At 46.9% G+C, this 22,179-nt stretch overlaps 1 protein-coding gene across 1 annotated transcript in view; it reads left to right on the top strand.

The window, feature by feature from the left end:
* The first annotated feature begins 3,926 nt into the window (after nucleotides 1-3,926).
* LOC135821387 (uncharacterized) overlaps nucleotides 3,927-22,179 on the top strand; it is a 39,977-nt gene continuing 21,724 nt past the window's right edge. The window contains exons 1-8 of the mRNA XM_065334459.1: nucleotides 3,927-8,154; nucleotides 9,899-10,091; nucleotides 10,966-11,330; nucleotides 12,168-12,317; nucleotides 17,382-17,503; nucleotides 18,038-18,305; nucleotides 19,360-20,693; nucleotides 21,591-21,873. Of these exons, the coding sequence (XP_065190531.1) occupies nucleotides 4,200-7,340 (3,141 nt within the window). The 5' untranslated portion in view covers nucleotides 3,927-4,199 and the 3' untranslated portion in view covers nucleotides 7,341-8,154; nucleotides 9,899-10,091; nucleotides 10,966-11,330; ... (3 more) ...; nucleotides 19,360-20,693; nucleotides 21,591-21,873. The remainder of the gene's footprint in view (nucleotides 8,155-9,898; nucleotides 10,092-10,965; nucleotides 11,331-12,167; nucleotides 12,318-17,381; nucleotides 17,504-18,037; nucleotides 18,306-19,359; nucleotides 20,694-21,590; nucleotides 21,874-22,179) is intronic.

The raw sequence follows: 22,179 nt of genomic DNA, 5'->3' as shown, positions 1-22,179 counted from the left end.
CAGCCTCATCAGCAATGCAGTCACGGAGTGTCGCAGGCGCCTGCAGAGTACCCGCAAGAACAGAGTTCGTCAAGAACAACAGACTCTCAACGACATCAAGGACAGTTTGTCTGAAAGCCAACGCTTTCTGGTAAACATTTGCAGTGGTGCCAGCAAAGGAGTATCATCCTGGCTCACGTCATCGCCAGGAGTTGCCAATGGGACGGTATTGAATCGCTCGGATTTCAGAGACGCTATCGCTATTCGTTACGGCTTGCAGCTGGATGGCCTATCCCCGAATTGTGTGTGCGGCAAGGCAATGACGGTGGACCATGCGATGACCTGCCCTTGCGGAGGGTATCCATCCGCCAGACACAATGAGGTCCGGGATCTCCTAGCAGATGTAATGCGTGGAGTTGTTCAAGACGTGGAGGTCGAGCCGAAGCTCCTTCCATATCAGGAGGAGCAGCTCCAGGGGGTGACGGCGAATCGCTCCGTTGAGGCTCGTGTTGATATACGGGCTCGTGGTTTTTGGACGCGGCAGCAGGAGGCCTTCTTCGATATCCGGGTGACGCACCCTAGGGCCAGCCTGCTGTCGTGTTCCAAAGTCACGAGTCAATTGGAGCGTAACGAAGGAGAGAAGAGGCGGCAGTATGGCGAGAGGATCAATACAGTTGATAGAGGGAGTTTCACTCCGCTGGTGTTCGCGACAAATGGCATGGCTGGGAAGGAATGCACCATATTTTTGAAATATCTGGTTAGCCTGATTCTCGAGAAGAATATCGATCTATCGTACTCTGTTGTGATGAGTCATTTGCGCTGCCGTTTATCGTTTTGTCTCCTTCGTTGGTGTATCACTTGTTTGCGTGGCTGCAGAGCATCCTATCGTACTAAGCGCTCTGCAAATTTTGTTCATGAATGTCGTGTACTGTCGCGTGTTTAAATGACTTGCTCAGTTTGCAAAAGATCTCCAGTTATGTTTTTTTAGTTTTAGTTTTTTTTGTTTTGTTTTGTTTTTCTATTACGAATGCCCTCTTCAGTGTAATGCCTGTTTCGTGCTTTGGAGTTGGAGTTACAATTGTGTTCTTTTCTTGTTTTCTCGCTACCTTCTCTGATTATTGATTTTGAATTGCCTTCATCATTGTTTTGCTTTGAATCTCTTTTTCGTTTTTGTTCCTTTTCCATATTTATAACTTCGGGTTCTTTCAAATAAAGATTTTGACTAGTAGTAGTAGTAGTAGTAGTAGTAGTAGTAGTAGTAGTAGTAGTAGTAGTAGTAGTAGTAGTAGTAGTGTGTGTGTGTGTGTGTGTGTGTTGGGGGGGGGGGGGTATGTACCGTATGACTATACCCAAATAATAATGTTTAAACATGCATGAGAGAATGTAAAATATAATAATTGTTGACATGGTTACTACATGTGTGCTAGTAGTATACAAAAGAAAGATTTAATTTTAATGGGACCATAAAGTGAACAATATTGGACGCGGTGGATCGGGTGCCAGCCAACACCAATTTGTCACGGAGTGTCGTGCTTTAGCTCACTGGCCGCATTAATGAATTATAATTATCTTGTCATTGACTCATATATCGCTGGCGTGTTGTTGGGCAAAAGTGCGTATACCAGTGGAAAGAAGAACTCATCGACGTGCACTGATATCGCATAGATATACTTCTTTTTGAAGTACTTTTTGAATACCGGTATGTCTCTTATACGGGAAATCACAGACCATGATATCACTGGCCTGACACAACAACTAAAGAAAAAGCAAAACAAAACAAACAATTTTTTAAAATAAAAAGACAATGAAATTTGACAATCTGCACACAATGACAACTCCATTCATATATATCAGTGTGGAATTCCGGAGTGTGGATATCAGTGTGGCATTTCGCATTGAAAGGTTATTTAAGCCAAATAACTACGTTACGTACAACCAGCGCCAGTACGTCAGCGCAAGATTTTCAGCGCTGCCAAACTGAGAGCCTGTGAAGTAAGTTATTATTCAAACATATTCGCCGGATGAGTACGCGTGGCCCAGGCACCATGGGGACCCACAAATACAAACCAGCATAATTATAATTATTCCCTCAGCAATACAGGCAAGCAAGCAAGCCAGCAAAGATAAACCTGAGAGGTAAAGTTAGTTTAATAGCGTGACTACAAACCAGTCATTTTTAAAATACAGTGGAATTTCGGTGAGCTGTCTTGTCCGTGATACATGTATCGCCATTCTGTCAAATGCCTTTCTGTGAAGTGTCTTTCGGTAAAGTGTCCAGTCGGTGGGTTGTCCATTCTGTGACTTGTCTTGCGGTGAAGTGTTTTTCAGTGAATTATTGTCATTTTGGTGAATGGTCGGTAATGGCAATAAAAGAGGAAGGGAGCGTCTCAGCTTCCTCGGACCAAGACCATTCGACTCAGCAGTCAGCACCTCGAAGACTACAACTGGTGGAAATTTGATTTCTGCCCAATCATCTTTCTGAGGCAAGTTACAGTTACAGTTGCTGGTGTTGTCTGTCGGCAAAGTGTCCTCGGTGCCATGAAGACTTCAGGCAAAACACATGGTTCGTTTTTCTGGGGCTGATACAATAATAACAAGAGTACATAACCCCCCAGAGTGTGCAACGCCTGATCCAGCTCCGCATAGGGTCTTGGTCGAGCGGAATCGGATCTTTGCGTCATAATACCGTACACATCTGAGGGGAACCCGGGGAGTCGCGGGTACTCTTGGATCAAAAACAATGGTGCCCTGCCTCGAGACCGGCCTTGCGCTGGTGTGAAGTGTACGCATGACATCAGAAGATCCGATTCCGCTCGACCAAGACCCTACACAGAGCTGGATCGGCGTTGCACACTCTGGGGGGTTATGTACTCTTGATAATAATTATCAGTACTAGCAAGAGTACATAACCCCCCAGAGTGTGCAACGCCGATCCAGCTCTGTGTAGGGTCTTGGTCGAGCGGAATCGGATCTTCTGATGTCATGCGTACACTTCACACCAGCGCAAGGCCGGTCTCGAGGCAGGGCACCATTGTTTTTGATCCAAGAGTACCCGCGACTCCCCGGGTTCCCCTCAGATGTGTACGGTATTATGACGCAAAGATCCGATTCCGCTCGACCAAGACCCTATGCGGAGCTGGATCAGGCGTTGCACACTCTGGGGGGTTATGTACTCTTGGTACTAGTATTAGTACCGGTACTAGTACTCAGTAGTAGATCAACATGACACTAAAACTAATGACTGTAATGATGACCCTGTACATCATGGACATGTCACAGTCAGTGCCACTACTACTTGAAAGTTCAAGTGGTCCAGGGCTTGAAAGTGATGACGTCAAAAACGGCCTGGGAGTAGTAAATTGACATCAGATTTCTATTTTGGATCCACTAAGGTGTGACTTTGCTATTGCCTCAGTATGTGGGTGCATAGCAACCCACTCATGTCGTATGCAGTTGCAACTTTTACTTCGCCACCAGTTGTCACCCCGCCCCCACTAGCCAAATCAGTCAGTTTCACTGGCAACATCACCTTGCTGTGAGTGAGACCGCTTGAAATGTGCTTGGATCCATACAAAAACTGGATCCAGGTGGATCCAGTTTTCGAATTTTTCAAATTGTTGCTATGCCATTGCTATGGAGTGACGTAGCACTTTCAAGCCCTGATAATCATTCGCAAGCCACCAGCCTGACCAGGCCATATCGCCATGCGCCAGGTCTGGGGGCTGTACATAATCATTAGCCTGTACTGACTGTAGCCTAGGACTCGGAGTCTACGAGTAAAGAGTCGTCGCCTTTTACCATGTTCACGAATACGACTCCTTGGCCTGACCACTGCTAGCTGAGTGCTAATCATCATTATGTTCATGTACATGACTGTACAGACAGTCATACCGTGATACAGTTTGAAAACCACAAAATCTGAGCTGCAAGAGCAGAACGCTAGTCCGGGCGGTAAAAAAAAGGCTAGAAAACAGTCGTTACCTTTCCTCACTAGTGCACGATCTTTGAGCGAGATAGACGTAGTCTATATTGATAGAATCGGTGTAGGTCTGAGTTTTTGTGGCAACCAGAAACATTTATCCAACCCTAGCCCACAAACTGTGTTGGTTTATCGGGCTAGGGGTCGTGTCGTGTAAACTAGATAATTGGACAGCACTGCTCGGTGAGAGAGAGAACGGCTGCGTATTCCTAATCTGCTGACACACACGATAGAGAGTATCATGTACCCGATTAGCAGTTCCAAAAATCTGGCACTGGCCAGACTTCGCAATTTGTGTAGTCGTTCTCCGACGTCTACCAGTGATCATGTCCCTGTTCATCATGCTGCGTCGGCTAGTGTCGACTACCCTGTCGCAGGTCCGCTCATGGCCACATCATCACCAACACAATCAAGTCCAAGGAGGTCGTCGCTACCCAATGCAGTTGTCAGGTTTGCAGAGATGCTGAAGAAACGCTACGTTGGTGCTAAGGTACTGTTGGGCAAGGGTATGTGCGCTAAACCGAACAGACGAGCGCTAGATAAGATGTTTGTGAATGTCGTTGTCATACCTCGTGAAGACCTGGCATCACTGAATGAACAAACATTCTTCGGTTCGCAAAGCGATGTGCAGAAGTTGAGCCATGTCTTCTCGCGGGTTGCGGACAAAGTGCAGCACGTGCAACTGGCCAATATGTTTGACTTTGACGGGGAAGACATTGATGAAGACGAATCAGTTCGTGTATTGGCTGTTGCATGTGCTGGCGCTGGCAAAACGACCATCTTCGTGTTGAAAGGTCCGCTGGACTGGGCAAGAGGTTTAATGTGGCACGAGTTTGACATTGTGAGTGCGTTAGCATTGCGTGATGCAAGTGTTCGACATGCCAGAAATGTTGTTGATCTGTTACAGCTAGAGCGCTATGGAATTGTAGATGTGGAGGAGCAAAAAGAAATTGCTTCCTTTGTTCATGCCAATCTGAAACATGTGTGTGTGATTCTGGATGGGTTGGATGAAACTATGCTTGGTGACTGCAGTGATTTTGTGCGTGGCATTATTCGTGGTGAGGAGTTGAAAGGCATTCGACTGCTTCTCACGTCACGCCATTCTGCAGAAGTGATGAAACTGTCTGTTTCATGTCCATTTGATAGGCGGGTTGAAGTACTGGGTTTCACCAAAGGCAATGTTCGCGAGTATGTGTACAATGCTCTCCCATGCACAGAGGCTAGCAGGCTACTAGAGAAGGTGGATGCTGATCCCAGCCTCTCAGCTATTATGCAAACACCTTACTTCACACAGTCGACGTGTGATGTGTTTCGTAGTTGTGGCTCTGTACCTTCATCACTGTTTGGTATCTTCATGTCGTTGATACTGAGTATGATTCGACAGAACACTGAGAGTGCGTATCCAGACTGGGTGTCTGTGCCACGCTTGCTGCAGGAGCAAATTCTTGAGTTGGGTCATTTTGCTTTTGTATCGTTAATGAAAAAGAAGGTAGTGTTCAGTGATTCTGATCTAGATGCAGAGCAGGTTTCTAGAGAAAGTCGATCACTTGGTGTTCTTGTGGCTTGTGAGTCACTGTCATACCCGTCCATCACTCAATGGCAATTCAGCCATCTTTCAGTGCAAGAATGTCTTGCTTCTCTTTACATGGCATCCACTAATCCTGATGCCAGTGATGTAGAATATTTGGTGAGGCAAGTAGGAGCTCTGACGGGTCACTTGAGCACGTTTTGGTGTCTTCTTGCATCACAACTGACAGCGGTCAGCAGAGAGTCGTTGATTGCATCCATTCTCACACAGCGTATCCCTGATAAAGAGGATGTGAACAAGCTGACATCATGTTGCGATGTGACAAAGTTTCTTCGCTGCTCCGAAGATGATCTTCTTGAGGTGGTAGAGTTGCTATGTGAGCATCTTGATGAGGCAGCAGTGCAGAGTTTAGCAAGGTGTCTTCTTAAAGATCTACTGCCAGACAATGTGAGTGTGGCACAGGCCATTGAAGAAGTTCTTCCTCACTCTTTCTCGTCGTCTTTGTACGACGTAGTCCATGCTCTTTTGCAGCTGTGGCGTCGCAAAGTCCCCCGTGCCAGTATGAGAATACTGTGCACTGCCTTGAAGTCGATCAACCCGCATGCATCCAACTGTCTCCACCAGTATCTTGTATCGGAACGCACGGAAGACTCACAGGCTGCAGAACGTCTTTCTTCAGCTGCGACAGACAGCTCTGTGCATTCTGTGATGACTGTTCCACCAACGAAGTCGGCATCGTCAGCTGACTTGCTACGTGAAAATTTAACTCCAGTTCGCCGCCAATTGTTGTTACTGGCTTGCCGTGTGTATGCACAGCCCAGTGCAGACACAGACAACATGACCAGCTGTAGTCAGTCACCTTCACCTAGTCTAGAACTAGCCTTCGAACATTATGGCTTTGATTTCACGAACGTGGCTGTCTCGCCCGCTGACTGTCATCTTCTTTCGTTAGTACTGAGGAATCACAGTAGGTCTGTCAGTGCTGTGTGTCTGAATGATTGTCAGATTACTGATGATGGTTTTGAGCAACTCACTACTGGTCTAACTCATTGTCATGGGCTGGTTGTATTCTCTATCCAAGGCAATGCACTGACTGACCGTTCTGTGGCACGTATCCATAGTGTTATCTGTGAAAACCACACAGCTCTTCGACAATTTTCCTTAGAGAATTTGCAGCTCACGTCATCTGGCTATGCTCAGCTGGTACCCGCAGTGATCACATGTCATGACCTGGGGTACCTGCACATAGGTAGTGTGTCCTGTCAGGATATCAAAACTAATGTTCTCATAGCTATCACCGTGCTGGCTTACTGTAAGTCTCTTGAATATCCCCTCTTTTGCTTCCCGATCGGTGATGATGGTCTTGTTCTGCTTTCTGGACTGCTGACAGGACGGCCATTTCGTTACATGGCCTTGGTGCATGCGATGCTCACGCCACACAGCACTGGGGTTGTCAAACACGTTCTTCGTGTGCACTCTCAGTACCTTTCACGGCTTGACTTGAGCGACAATGATCTTTCTGACATGTTTCTGTGCAGCATTGCACCATGTCTGAAGCAGTGTACATCACTGATCTCCCTTGTCCTCTCAGAAACAGGCCTTACATCCCAGTCACTTCCGGTACTCGCTGATATTCTGTCTTCTTGTCCTGATCTCCAACTTGTTGGTCTGGATGGGAATGACTTTCAAGCGGAGAATGACGAGGGCAGTAGGCAGTTTGCATCAGCTGTGTATGAATGTCAAAACCTCGTGTGCCTTTCAGTACCAAAGCGAGAGTTAGTGAATGATCAGCTATGGAGATTACTTGACTATGTTGCAGGCGAGAGAGCAGGTCAACTACGGATTCATTCGTAATGACATTGTTGGGCATAACCAACAGTGAAGATAACGTGTATATGCGCAGTGGAAGGAATGCTATCGCTTGTCAGACATGTAAACACTAGACACAGAGATGAACATTCTTGCTGGTGGTCATGTGATGTCATGTTGAACCACTGCTGGTGGTCATGTGATGTCATGTTGAACCACTGCTGGAATGGTTACTACTGTACATGGTACTGATCAGGGAAGTTGAGGAAGAGAGGGAAAGTGGGACAGGACGATATATAACACTCCAGTTGTGTCTGTTGGTGGAAACACTTGCCACACACACCTGCTGTGCGGAAGCCTGCTCGTTCAGTATAAGTTGTTGGCTTGTCTGTCCGGGAGCCCCGATGGTGGTTCAGCACGTTGTATTCATAAGATGAACATGTGATCATGCAATGAAATACTTTATTTTTAAGAACACTCTCTCACCATTTCACATTTTTGTGGCAGTTTTCACATTTCTATTCCATTACTTGACTATGGTATTTTATGCCTGTGACATCACATGCCTATGATGTCATAATAACTATGGTGTCGCTTCATCATCCTCAGCGATTCCTCGCACTCGGGCCACGGCTATGTGGTAGCCTGACTATGACATCACCAGACGTCATTGTGACATGACTATGACATCATAATGTGTCAGAATTATTTTTAGTTTGAGTACCGTATATAATGAGATAATTATGTTCTGAGTTCAGTGAGTTTATTGGACATTGGAGCAGAAACTGGTGGTACGGATGTTACGCACTGACGTTGATCGGGCTCAGCATGCAGTCACCTAACTGGAGAGTGAAAAGAGGTTAGTTTGTTGTGTGTTGCATTACAGTTGCAGAGTTGTATATTTATGACTGGTTCACACTAGGCCGAATTTTTGGTCCGTGCTCCAACACCAGACACCCTTAGCAAACAACGGTAACGCTATTATTTACGGTACTTGTACCCTTATCACCAAAATAGCGTTGAAGCTGCAGCGTAAAAACGTTATGGGGTGTGATTTATCGTTGTGACCAACGGTACGTTTTGTGGCCAAATATTGCATAGTCCGTACGCATTTCACCTTGTATCGCGTATATGGTGACATAAATGGTTGTACCGCGCGAAATAATAGCATTCTCGTGGCAACAGCGTTCTAAAAATAGCGTGCATCTTGCTAAAGGTCGAACGCCAATCACGGTATTTTCCCCCTTACGGTAATACCATTACAACATAACGTGTTTTGCGTAGGGTGTCTAATGACTCCGACATGAAACGGTCGACTGCGTCGGATGAGTCGGACTAGCTGTTCACACGCAACGGTGAGCAATTTTGCTTGTACTAGTTGTAGGCCTGTCAGCTCACACACGTACACGTACACGTGATACACAGCCGAGCTAGACCCTTGCCTTGAAGACACCATGCAGTGAAAAAATACACGTTTTGACACAAGCTACATGAAGTTCATGGTCAGAGTTGTGAAAAGGCTGACGCATCTACATCTGCATGTAGTAGAGATCCAGTGCAGCCAGTTCACCGTCTGCACCCAGGCTCTCTGCTGTCATGGTGAAAAGCCGTGAGTGATTGGTTGGAGGCCCGTTTGATCCACTACATGCAAGCACTATTGGCCAACTTTTGTTATCAGCCTAGCCGAAAGCGCACACAACAAGAAACTCGTCCCAGATATGTCGGAAACTTGTACGACAACATCGTCAGCACTAGAGTTTTTTTTCGCACTGATCTTTACAGATTTCTGTGCAAGTCCATGGCAGCCGAAAATCGGGCTAGTGTGGACTAGGCATAAGTAATGATTTGCTGCACTGTGTTGGTCTTTGTATTGTGTATGGTGTTGCAGCTTGCACTGTGCTGCATTGTGCTGGGCTGTGCTGTGCAGTGCTGGGCTGCATTGTGCTGTGCTGCACTGTACTGTACTGTACTGTACTGTACTGTACTGTGCTGCACTGTACTGTACTGTACTGTACTGTACTGTGCTGCACTGTACTGTGCTGTACTGTGCTGCACTGTACTGTACTGTACTGTACTGTACTGTACTGTACTGTGCTGCACTGTACTGTACTGTGCTGTACTGTACTGTACTGTACTGTACTGTGCTGTACTGTGCTGCACTGTACTGTACTGTGCTGTACTGTACTGTACTGTACTGTACTGTACTGTACTGTACTGTGCTGTACTGTACTGTACTGTACTGTACTGTGCTGTACTGTACTGTACTGTACTGTGCTGTACTGTACTGCATTGTGCTGTGCTGCACTGTACTGTACTGCATTGTGCTGTGCTGCACTGTGCTGCACTGTGCTGCACTGTGCTGTACTGCGCTGTTTCATGTTTCCTGGTATCATGTGTGTGCTGATTAGCACACCAAGACTCCGTTACTTGTTTCTCCTTGAATTAAGTCTGTGCGGTGTTTTCTGGTTTGTGTGTTGCAATACAGTTATTGTGATTTCATATGAATGGCTCTTGCAAGATATAATTTATTAAATTTTATTTTGTGTTTCTGTTACTCATTACCTGGTGTGTTCTCTTGTCTGATTCTCTGTGTTTTATTTCAGTGAAAGATTTTCAGAGATCTCAGCGTACTGGCTGTTCTCTGTTATTCCTCCGCGGTCATGAAACAAAGCTGAGTGGCATTCAGTAGCATTCTTCTGCCTGGGAAAATCACAGGATTGGAGGGCAAAGATGGTGGTAGTTGTGTGCCGAACGCTCTAATGCATGTATATCTGCCAGAAGACTGGAGTGAAGTGAGTAAGTAGACTTTCTATTGTTAATAATCTGCTATTTGTTACTACTGATAACTGTACAATATTCACCACACATTATTGTTTGCTATTTTCACATTAAAGGGGAAGTTAAGCCTAAAATCAAATTTTCACCAGTTGTAGTCTGCGGGGTGCTGAGTCGAATGGTCGTGGTCCGAGGAAGCTGAGACGCTCCCTTCCTACTTTAATCCCAATCGAACTCGCGCACTTCCACCGAAACTGGGTGGCTGCGCCCTACCAGATAGGGATTTGTATGCAAAATGTCACTAAAAGCGCCATTTCGTTCTTATAAAAGCACGGATGACCGCGATTGGCCAATATGTTGTAGTCTTTTGGACGCTGAGTCGACTGGCTTTGGTCCGAAAAGGCTGCGATGCAACATTCCTCCTTTATTCCCAATTGAACATGGTTGAACAAGCGGTCACGTGCTTCTGCTTCCCCAAGTCGCTTGCTGGTCACTGCGCCAGCAGGCGACAACTTTCACACCAAGGTTCAACTCGAGTGACAGGACTGCACCCAAAAAAGGTCAAACAGGCTAGTAAGTTGTACCCTGCAGGCACGGTGACCAGGTGACTGGTGTAAAATGTATACGCGTGGTCAATCGCTGAAGTATTACTAAACCGTTGATATTACTACTGGTGGTGCTATTTCTCCTGACTCCATTGTCTTTCTGTGCTGTGATTTCTGTGCTACTGTGGCTGCTCCTGTGTGTGTTACTCTTGCTGCTGCTGCTTTTGTTGCTGCTGCTGCTGTTGCTGCCCGTGTGGGTGTATGTGTGTGCGTGTGTGTGTGTGTGTGTGTGTGTGTGTGTGTGTGTGTGTGTGTGTGTGTGTGTGTGTGTTGGCCTTGCCCGTCACAAGTGTGTGGCTCAGTCCCCAGCCGCAGTGGAGCCGTGTTGTGGCGCGCACTGTGCGTCCTGCGGCTGCTGCTTCCGTACGGTCTAGGGCAGGAATAGACACCGCTGTTCAGGTTCTCCCCCGGCCATACATCAGTCTCGGGGAAACAGTCGTAGGTGACCTTAATCCCGGTGACCTCTCGTTGTGTCCCGGACGCCGTGGGACGGCATTCTCCTCTTCTCTCAGTCTCGCGGAACCAGTCGTAGGTGACCTGAATCCCGGTGACCTTTCGTTGTGTCCCGGACGCCGTGGGACGGCATTCTCCTTCTCTGCTCCTCCAGGCCCACGTGACCCTTGTGGCAGTGGCTCGATAGGACAGGACAGGACAGGTGTGTGTGTTACTCTTGTTTTTGTTGCTGTTGTAGCTGCTTCTGCTTCTGCTGTTGTTGCTCTCGCTGTTGTTGCTGCTGCTGTTGCCGCTGTTGCTTTTGCTGTTGTTGCTGCTGCTGTTGTTGCTGCTGCTGTTGTTGCTGCTGCTGTTTTTGTCGCTGTTGTTGCTGCTGTTGTTGCTTCTGCTTCTGCTGTTGTTGCTTCTGCTTCTGCTGTTGTTGCTCTTGCTGTTGTTGCTGCTGCTGTTGCTGCTGTTCCCTTTTTTGCTGCTGTTCCTGTTGTGAGGTCGCTGTTGCTGCTGTTGCTTTTGCTGTTGTTGCTGCTGCTGTTGTTGCTGCTGCTGTTGTTGCTGCTGCTGTTGTTGCTGCTGCTGTTGTGCTGTTGCTGTTGCTGTTGTTGCTGCTGCTGTTGTTGCTGCTGCTGTTGCTGTCGCTGGTTGCTGCTGTTGCTTTTGTTGCTGCTGTTGTTGTTGCTGCTGTTGCTGTTGCTGCTGCTATTTCTGCCTCCTACCTCTGCTACTGCTGCTGTTTCTGTGGCTGCTGTTGATGTTGCTGCAGCAGTCATGTCTCTTTCTGTATGTGTGTGTGTGTGTGTGTGTGTGTGAAAAAATGAAAAATAGGGTTTCACTGGCCAGAACAAGTCGCTTCAAACAGCTGTGTGGTGGTTACTAGGCTAGTCAAGTGGCGATCAATTCATCAGCCTTGCAAGCTGTTGAATGGTGTGATCCCAGCACAAGTCGCTATGTCTAACATAGCTGTTCGCTATCATCGCTTCCGCGATGGGCATGTCTGAGGTCTGAGGTGTGTGTTTGTGTGTGTATTCATGTGTTGTCATAGTGTCTATTGCGGATAGCGTTGCCAGTGTCTCTACTGTTACTGCTGCTTCCTCCATGGTCAGCTGTGCTGAACAGTGATCCATTACGTGTGTGTCAGCGAGTACTCAGATGATGGGCAGAAATCTGGATGGCAGAGCTGCGTCTTAGTAAGGTACAGGTTGTGTCTAAGGATTTCTTTTTGTCAGCTACTTTCCCTTGCCCGTCTCCTGTTTCCATATATGGGTGGGTTTAAACTAGTATAGCACGGATCTGGTTTGAAAATAATCCCCGGTCACATGACCACACTGTGGTAGTTTTGGTGGGAACTTGAAGACGGCTGGTCATGTACTGTCATTTCTGAATATGACGTTTACTGCTGGTGATACTGCCACTGCAAGTGTTTCTATACTGGTGATAGTGCTACTGCAGCTATTGATGTGCTGCCAACTAATGTAGCTGCTGTGCTGGCAAGACCTGTACTGTTGCTATGCTGGCAAGACCTGTACTGTTGCTGTGCTGTTGCTTTCGCTAATGTTGTTGCTGCTGCTGCTGTTGCTGTTTCAGGGGTATTATCCGCAGTGGCGGCGTGGTTGCTCTTATTGAAGCGGGTTGTTCTGCCATGGTCTCCATATGCAAAGTGATCTGTTGGCTGATGGACGGATGCCGGGATGGTTCAGAAATGAAAGGTATATGTTTTTAATTAACTGTCACCCCTGCACTGTTAGCACCCCCCCCCCCCCATCACACAGCACCCATATTCACATGGAATAGCATTGTATAATGGGAGAATTGTGCAGAGAATAATTGTTTAACTTCAACTTCTCCTCGTTGCATGTCCAGCTATACACAGGGTTGGAAGGGACTTTTTGTTTACACTTTACATACTCATTCATTAATTCCTTCTCTTCCATTTCCATGGCATTCTCTACAAACTCTCCTTCCCGTGACACCAAGAAATGGTGGCTCTGCTTATTCAAATTGTTGTGTCTATCTCTCTGTTGCTGCCGCAGCTGCTGCTGATCTTGACACTGTTACTGCTGCTATTGCTGGTGTTGGCTGTGCTGGTCATGCTGCTTCTGCTGCGGATGCTATTGCTATTGCTGCTGCTGCTGTTGCTGTTGTTGTTTCCACTATTTGCCTGTTTATCCCTCTGTTTCAGTTGCAGTTGCTGGTAGAGTTGCTGAGAGTGTGATGCTGCTGTGATAGAGATCATGACTCATGGTGTTGTCAGTAGCTGTACTATTCCTCTGCTTCATCTCTGGTCCTGGGTAACAGGAATCAGATGTATGCAGATCAGTGAGGTTTCTGATGACCTACACATACCTGGATGATATTGCTGCAATGCAGAAAGGTACAGCTTGTAGAAAAATATAATCTGATTGTTAACTACATTATCTTGCCCCTCTCTTCTTTCCCTATTTAGATGTGTTGAAACTAATAATCAAAACAGGTAGAATTGGATAATTGCCCTGGTGAAATGACTGCACATTGTTTTTACCTGCAACTATTGCTACTGTTGCTACTGTTGCTGTTGCTGTTGTTATTGCTGCTGTTTCTGGTCCTGCTGCTGCTGCTGTTGTTGTTGTTGCTGCTGTTGCTGCTGCTGTTGCTGCTTTTGGTGCTGCTGTTGTTGTTGTTGTTGTTGTTGTTGTTGTTTTTGTTGTTGTTGTTGCTTCTGCTGCTGTTGCTGCTCATCCAGTGTTGCTGTTGTTGTTGTTGTTGTTGTTGTTGTTGTTTTTGTTGTTGTTGTTGCTTCTGCTGCTGTTGCTGCTCATCCAGTGTTGCTGTTGTTGTTGCTTCTGCTGCTGTTGCTAATGCTGCTGTTTTTCTGCTGTTGTGATTGTTGCTGCTGCTCTTGCTGTTGCTGTTGCTGCTGCTTTTGCTTCTGCTGCTGTTGCTAATGCTGCTGTTTTTTCTGCTGTTGTGGTTGTTGCTGCTGCTCTTGCTGTTGCTTTTGCTGCTGCTTTTGCTGTTGCTGTTGTCGCTGCTCTTGGTGCTATTAGTCTTGCGGTCGTCGTTGGAGCTACTGCTGCTGCTGCTGTTATTTTTGCTGCTGTTGTTTCTACTGTTGGTGCTATTGGTCTTGCTGTTGTTGCAGCTATTCGAATTCTTTATTCTCAGGATCGTACCATCGTCAAAAAGGAATTGTTGCTGCTGTTGTTGCTATTATTCTTGTTGCAGTTATTGTTGCTGTTGTTGGTGATTCAGAGGACGTGATTTCTCGGTGGCATTCAGTAGCATTCGTCTGCCGGGGAAAATCACAGGATTGGAGGGCAAAGATGGTGGTAGTTGTGTGCCGAACGCTATAATGCAAGTATATCTGACAGAAGACTGTAGTGAAGTGAGTAAGTAGACTTTCTATTGTTAATAATCTGCTATTTGTTACTACTGGTAACTGTACAATATTCACCACACATTATTGTTTGCTATTTTCAAGACAAGAGAGTAAGGGCCAGGTTCCACTGCGGCTCCGCTGCTCATCGTCCGCGGCTTGAAACGTCATCATTACCATAGTGACCGCGGCTCGAGCTGGAGCAGCGAGGTCGCGGCTCACAGCGACCTTTTGCTACGATTCTTGATCAAAAACTGAGAGCCGCGGTCGCGGCTCGATCTGTTTCCCGTGCTTTGCACAGTTTTGTACGCAAGAATTTTAAAATTCAAATTTCATTTCGTTGCGCAGGCCAGAACACGAGGTTTTTTTGATTTCGTGGTACCGCAAATGATGAGTGTCAGTGGAACCGCGCTGCTCCGCTGCATGCAGCCAAGTGCCGCAGAGCAGCCGAGCCGCAGTGGAACCCGGCCCTAATGTGAATATTGATCGAAGTCAAATTTGAACAGTGAGTTTATGAAAGTGGCCACAGTCCTTTGCGAACATTATCCATTGTAAACTCCCTGGTTCTAAGAAATGGCGAAAATTTAGTGACGCGAATATCGGTGTGTTTCCAGAATTCTAATTTTACCATACTAACAAGTCAGACATGCATTATGTGATTATTGTACTGTAGGGTGATGAAATTTGTACCGGCTAGGATTTCACAACACACACCATACCGGTATATACCGTAAAATCCCACCAGAGCGCACCGTCTCTTCCATGCGCCCATCCTTGACTTTTTGTCAGGAAAGTGATTGATTGTATTCTCGTATGACTCCATGATGCCGTACTGTACTGCAGATGAGTGCTCGACCCGGTCATTTTTCCTACTAGTGATGGTGCTGTTCCTGGTGATGGTGATGGTCCCGCAACTGTTCCTTCTGCTGCTGGTATAGCTGCTACTGTTGCTGCTGGTATTGCTGCTACTGTTGCTGCTACTGTTGCTGCTGCTGGTGAAGCTATTTATGCAACTGCATGTTGCTGCTTTTTGTTTCTTTTTTTCTTTCTGAATTTTCCCGTTGCACTGCCACAGATATGTTTGTGTTATCGTATCAACAGCAGAGCGGTCGTCCTGTTATTTCTGTAGCTGTGTAGCAGATGGATGTGAGTACTACAAGGTATGTCAAAGAGTATCATCAACTGTACTTGTACATTTAAACAGACGGCGAGGTGACAACAACAATTTTAAGATGCCAATGAACAGAATCAGCTAAAGCGACATGTTACGAAAGTTTTATTGTGCTTATACAGCTTCTTATACAATGTATACGAGTGGGCAATTGCTGAAGTATTATTAAACCATTGATAATGCTACTGGTGGTGCTATTTCTCCTGACTCCATTGTCTTTCTGTGCTGTGCTTTCTGTGCTACTGTTCCTGCTCGTGTGTGTGTGTGTGTGTGTGTGTGTGTGTGTGTGTGTGTGTGTGTGTGTGTGTGTGTGTGTGTGTTGGCCTTGCCTGTCACAAGTGTGTGGCTCAGTCCCCAGCCGCAGTGGAGCCGTGTTGTGGCGCGCACTGTGCGTTCTGCGGCCGCTGCTTCCGTTCGGTCCAGGGCAGGAATAGACACCGCTGCTCAAGTTCTCCCCCGGCCATACCTCAGTCTTGGGGTAACAGTCCTAGGTGACCTGAATCCTGGTGATCTCTCGTTGTGTCCTGGACGCCGTGGGACGGCGTTCTCCTCTTCTCTCTCCGTTGCTACTCCAGGCCCACGAGACCCTTGTGGCAATGGCTCGATAGAACAAGACAGGACAGGTGTGTATGTGTTTGTGTGTAACTCTTGCTGCTGCTGTCGCTGTTTTTGCTGCTGCTGTTGTTGCTGCTTCTGCTTCTGCTGTTGTTGCTCACGCTGTTGTTGCTGCTGCTGCTGTTGCTGCTGCTGTTGCTGCTGCTATTTCTGCCTCCTACCTCTACTGCTACTGCTGCTGTTTCCGCTGTTTCTGTGGCTGCCGGTGATGTTGCTGCAGCAGTCACGTCTCCTTCTGTATGTTTGTGTGCGCGTGTGAAAAAAAAAAATGAAAAATAGGGATTCACTGGCCAGAATAAGTCACTTCAAACAGCTGTGTGGTGGATACCAGGCTAAAAATAATGGCGGTAAATTCATCAGCCTTGCAAGCTGTCGAATGGTGTAATCCCAGCACAAGTTGCTATGTCTAACAAAGCTGTTCGCTATCATCGCTTCCCCGATGGGCATGTCTGAGGTCTGAGTTGTGTGTGTGTGTTTGTGTGTGTTTGTGTGCATGTGCGTGTGCGTGTGTGTGTTCATGTGTTCATGTGCTGTCATAGTGTCTATCGCGGATAGCGTTGCCAGTGTCTCTACGGTTACTGCTGCTTCCTCCATGGTCAGCTGTGCTGAACAGTGATCCGTTACGTGTGTGTCAGCGAGTACTCAGATGATGGGCAGAAATCTGGATGGCAGAGCTGATTCTTAGTAAGGTACAGGTTGTGTCTAAGGATTTCTTTTTGTCAGCTACTTTCCCTTGCCTGTCTCCTGTTTCCATATATGGGTGGGTTTAAACTAATATACCACGGATCTGGTTTGAAAATAATCCCCGGTCACATGACCACACTGTGGTAGTTTTGGTGAGAACTTGAAGACGGCTGGCCATGTACTGTCATTTCTGAATGTGACGTTTACTGCTGGTGATACTGCAACTGCAAGTGTGTCTATACTGGTGATAGTGCTACTGCAACTATTGATGTGCTGGAAACTTATGTAGCTGCTATGCTGGCAAGACCTGTACTGTTGCTGTGCTGGCAGGACCTATACTGTTGCTGTCCTGGCAAGACCTGTACTGTTGCTGTACTGTTGCTGTTCTGTTGCTTTCGCTAATGTTTTGTTTGCTGCTGCTGTTACTGTTTCAGGGGTATTTTCCGCAGTGGCGGCGTGGTTGCTTTTATTGCAGCGAGTTTTTCTTCTAAGGTCTCCATATGCAAAGTGATCTGTTGGCTGATGGACGGATGCCGGGATGGTTCAGAAATGAAAGGTACATTTTTTTATTAACTAGTACCCCTGAACTGTTATCACCCCCAACCCCTGCCCCGCTCCCCCCCCCCCCCCCCCCCCATCACACGGCACCCATATTCACATGGAATAGCATTGTATAATGGGAGAATTGGGCATGGAATAATAGTTTCACTTCAACTTCTCCTCGTTACAGACAACTCTCATACTCCTACCTGTGTTGTCTATACATTAGAAAGTGAGTTATCTAAGTTTTAACCACTGCATATCTAGATCACCACTCTTGTCTACAGTGTACGTAAGCCTCTATGTGTATATTTGCATGTCCAGCTATGCACAGGGTTGAATGGGACATTTTGTTTGCACTTTACATACTCATTCATTAATTCCATCTCTTCCATTTCCATGGCATTCTCTCCAAAATCTCCTTCCCATGACAGCAAGGAATGGTTGCTCTGCTTATCCAAACTGTTGTGTCTGTCTCTCTGCTGTTATTGTTGCTGCTGATCTCGGCACTGTGACTACTGCTGTTGCTGGTGTTGGCTGTGCTGGTCAGGCTGGTTTCTGCTGCTGCTGCGGCTGCTGTTGTTGCTGTTGCTGTTGTTTCCACTACTTGCCTCTTTATACCTCTGTTGCAGCTGCTGGTACAGTTGCTGAGAGTGTGATGCTGCTGTGATAGAGATCATGACTCATGGTGATGTCAGTAGCTGTACTATTCCTCTGCTTCATCTCTGGTCCTGGGTAACAGGAATCAGATGTATGCAGATCAGTGAGGTTTCTGATGACGTACACATACCTGGATGATATTGCTTCAATGCAGAAAGGTACAGATTGTAGAAAAATATAATCTTATTGTTAACTACATTATCTTGCCCCTCCCTTCTTTCCCTATTTAGATGTGTTCAAACTAATAATCAAAACCGGTAGAATTGGATAATTGTCCTGGGGAAATGACTGCACATTGTTTTTATCTGCAACTATTGCTACTGTTGCTCCTGTTGCTGTTGCTGTTAATATTGCTGCTGTTTCTGGTCCTGCTGCTGCTGCTGTTTCTGGTCCTGCTGCTGCTGCTGCTGTTGCTGCTGCTGTTGCTGTTAATATTGCTACGGTTTCTGGTCCTGCTGCTGCAGCTGCTGCTGTTGCTGCTGTTATTGTTGTTGCTTTTGCTGCTGTTGCTGCTGTTGCTGCTGCTGTTGTTGCTGCTGTTGCTGCTACTGCTGCTGTTGTTGCTGCTGCCGCTGGTGCTGCTGCTACTGCTACTGCTACTGTTGTTACTGCTGTTGCTGCTATTGCTGTTGCTACCGTTACTGTTGTTTTTGCTGTTGTTGCTGCTGTTGCTGCTATTGCTGCTGTTGGTATTGCTGCTATGTCTGCTATTGCTGTTGCTACCGTTGCTGCTGTGGTCGCTGTGTCTGCTGTTGCTACCACTGCTGTTGCTGCTTCTTCTGTTGCTACCAATGCTGTTGTTTCTGCTGCTGCTGTCGCTGTTGTTGCTATTGCTGCTGTTTCTGCTGTTTACATTGCTGCTGTTGGTGCTTCTTCTGTTGCTACCACTGCTGTTGTTTCTGCTGCTACTGCTGCTGCCGCTGTTGTTGTTATTGTTCTGCTGTTTCTGCTGTTTGCATTGCTGCTGTTGGTGCTGCTGTTGTTGCTGCTTTTGCTGCTGCTGCTGCTGCTACTTTTGGGGCTGCTGTTGCTGGTGCTTGATCTGTTGTTATTGCTGTTGTTGCTGCTGTTATTTTTGCTCCTCCTGTTTCTACTGTTGGTGCTGTTAGTCTTGCTGTTGTTGCAGCTATTTGAGTTCTTTATTCTCACGATGGTACCATCGTCAAAATTCAATTGTTGCTGATGTGGTTGCTGCTATTACTCTCGTTGCAGCTGTTGTTGCTGTTGTTGGTGATTCAGAGGAGGTGATTTCTCGGTGGCATTCAGTAGCATTCGTCTGCCGGGGAAAATCACAGGATTGGAGGGCAAAGATGGTGGTAGTTGTGTGCCGAACGCTCTAATGCAAGTATATCTGCCAGAAGACTGTAGTGAAGTGAGTAAGTAGACTTTCTATTGTTAATAATCTGCTATTTGTTACTACTGGTAACTGTACAATATTCACCACACATTATTGTTTGCTATTTTCACGACAAGAGAGTAAGGGCCAGGTTCCACTGCGGCTCCGCTGCTCCGCTGCTCATCATCCGCGGCTTGATACGTCATCATTACCATAGTGACCGCGGCTCGAGCTGGAGCAGCGAGGCCGCGGTTCACAGCAACCTTTTGCTACGATTCTTGATCAAAAACCGCGAGCCACGGTCGCGGCTCGACCTGTTTCCCGTGCTTTGCACTGTTTTGTACGCAAGAATATTAAAATTCAAATTTTATTTCGTTGCGCAGGCCAGAACACGAGGTTTTTTTGATTTTGCGGTACCGCGAATGATGAGTGTCAGTGGAACCGCGCTGCTCCGCTGCATGCAGCCAAGTGCCGCTGGGCAGCCGAGCCGCGGAGCCGCAGTGGAACCCGGCCCTAATGTGAATATTGACTAACCAGAGAAAAGTCAAATTTGAACAGTGAGTTTATGAAAGTGGCCACAGTCCTTTGCGAACATTATCCATTGTAAACTCCCTGGTTCTAAGAAATGTCGAAAATTTATTGACGCGAATATCGGTGTGTTTCTAGAATTCTAATTTTACCATACTAACAAGTCAGAAATGTATTATGTGATTATAGCACTGTAGGGTGATGAAATTTGTACCGGCTAGGATTTCACAACACACACCATACCGGTATATACCATAAAATCCCACCAGAGCGTCCCATCTCTTCCATGCGCCCCTCCCTGACTTTTTGTCAGGGAAGTGATTGATTGCATCCTTGTGTGACTCCATGATGCCGTACTGTACTGCAGACGAGTGCTCGACCCGGTCATTTTTCTTACTAGTGATGGTGCTGTTGCTGGTGATGGCGATGGTCCCGCAACTGTTGCTACTGCTGTGTGGTATTGCTGCTACTGTTGCTGCTGGTGATGGTGCTGCTTGTGCTGTTGTTACTGCTGCTGGTGATGCTATTTATGCAACTGAATGTTGCTGCTTTTTGTTTGTGTTTTTCTTTCTGAATTTTCCCGTTGCACTGCTACAGATATGTGTGTGTTATCGTATCAACAGCAGAGCGGTCGTCCTGTTATTTCTGCAGCTGTGTAGCAGATGGATGTGACTACTACAAGGTATGTCAAAGAGTATCATCAACTGTACTTATACAGCTTCCTATAAAATGTATACGAGTGGGCAATCTCTGAAGTATTATTAACCCTTTAAGAGCCGCCCCATACTTGAATGCGTCGTAAACGACGCATTCAAATGCAAAACTTCAAAAGATCGTAACTCAGTCCAATCTCGCTCAAATCCAGTGATCGAAATATCCAGGGCGAAGAGAAAACTCTCACCTGTCGGGAGAAACAATCCGCGAAGCGCTGCGAGCAACGGTTCCTGAGATAAATTACTCGTAAGTTGAGCCGCGATCGCGGCAATTTCAAAAGCGCGCAGTGCGACTTTAGTATTGAGGATTTTGAGACTTTTCGTCACGCTGGTTTACTCGAATTTGCACGGGTTTCACTGTTGATATTGTCAAGAGTACACAGCGAAAAAATTGGAACTCCACGATCGAGTAAAATGAAATATCTGGAGCGGGACGCAATTGGACGCATTTGGGGCATTTTTCGTACTGTCGCTGCGATCTAGCGCTGGATAGACGGTGTGCTGGCTATCATGATCAACCTCATTCTCTTCCTCTCGCGGAGACCTTTCCAGGAAGCCCTAGATTGTGAGAATTGAGTGAGTAGAACTGAAGCTATGATCCAAGGAACACGAAAAAATGCAGAAATTTCAAATTTTCCTGTGGCTCTTAAAGGGTTAAACCATTGATATTGCTACTGGTGGTGCTATTTCTCCTGACTCTATTCTCTTTCTGTGCTGTGCTTTCTGTGCTACTGTTGCTGCTCGTGTGTGTGTGTGTGTATATGTATGTGTGTGTGTGTGTGTGTGTGTGTGTGTGTGTGTGTGTGTGTGTGTGTGTGTGTGTGTGTGTGTGTGTGTGTGTGTGTGTTGGCCTTGCCCGTCACAAGTGTGTGGCTCAGTCCCCAGCCGCAGTGGAGGCGTGTTGTGGCGTGCACTGTGCGTCCTGCGGCCGCTGCTTCCGTTAGGTCCAGGGCAGGAATAGACACCTTTGCTCAGGTTCTCCCCCGGCCATACCTCAGTCTTGGGGTAACAGTCCTAGGTGACCTGAATCCTGGTGATCTCTCGTTGTGTCCTGGACGCCGTGGGACGGCGTTCTCCTCTTCTCTCTCCGTTGCTCCTCGGGGCCCACGTGACCTTGTGGCAGTGGCTCGATAGGACAGGACGGGACAGGTCTGTTTGTGTGTGTTACTCTTGACTTTGTTGCTGTTGTTGCTGCTACTGTTGGTGTTGCTGCTGTTGCTGCTTCTGCTGCTGCTGTTGCTTTTGTTGCTGCTGTTGGTGCTGCTGCTGTTGCTGCTGTTGCTGTTGCTGCTGTTGCTGTTGCTGTCGCTGTTGTTGCTGCTTCTTCAGCCGCGCCGCTGCTGCTGCTGTTGTTGTTGCTGCTGTTGCTTTTGTTGCTGCTGTTGGTGTTGCTGCTGTTGGTGTTGCTGCTGTTGCTGTCGCTGTTGTTGCTGCTTCTGCTGCTGCTGTTGCCTT

The sequence above is a fragment of the Sycon ciliatum genome, chromosome 7, assembly GCF_964019385.1.
Source record: "Sycon ciliatum chromosome 7, ocSycCili1.1, whole genome shotgun sequence".
Taxonomy (NCBI): Eukaryota; Metazoa; Porifera; class Calcarea; order Leucosolenida; family Sycettidae; genus Sycon; species Sycon ciliatum.
Note: the sequence above shows the minus strand (reverse complement) of the source record. Positions and strands in the feature narration are given on the sequence as shown.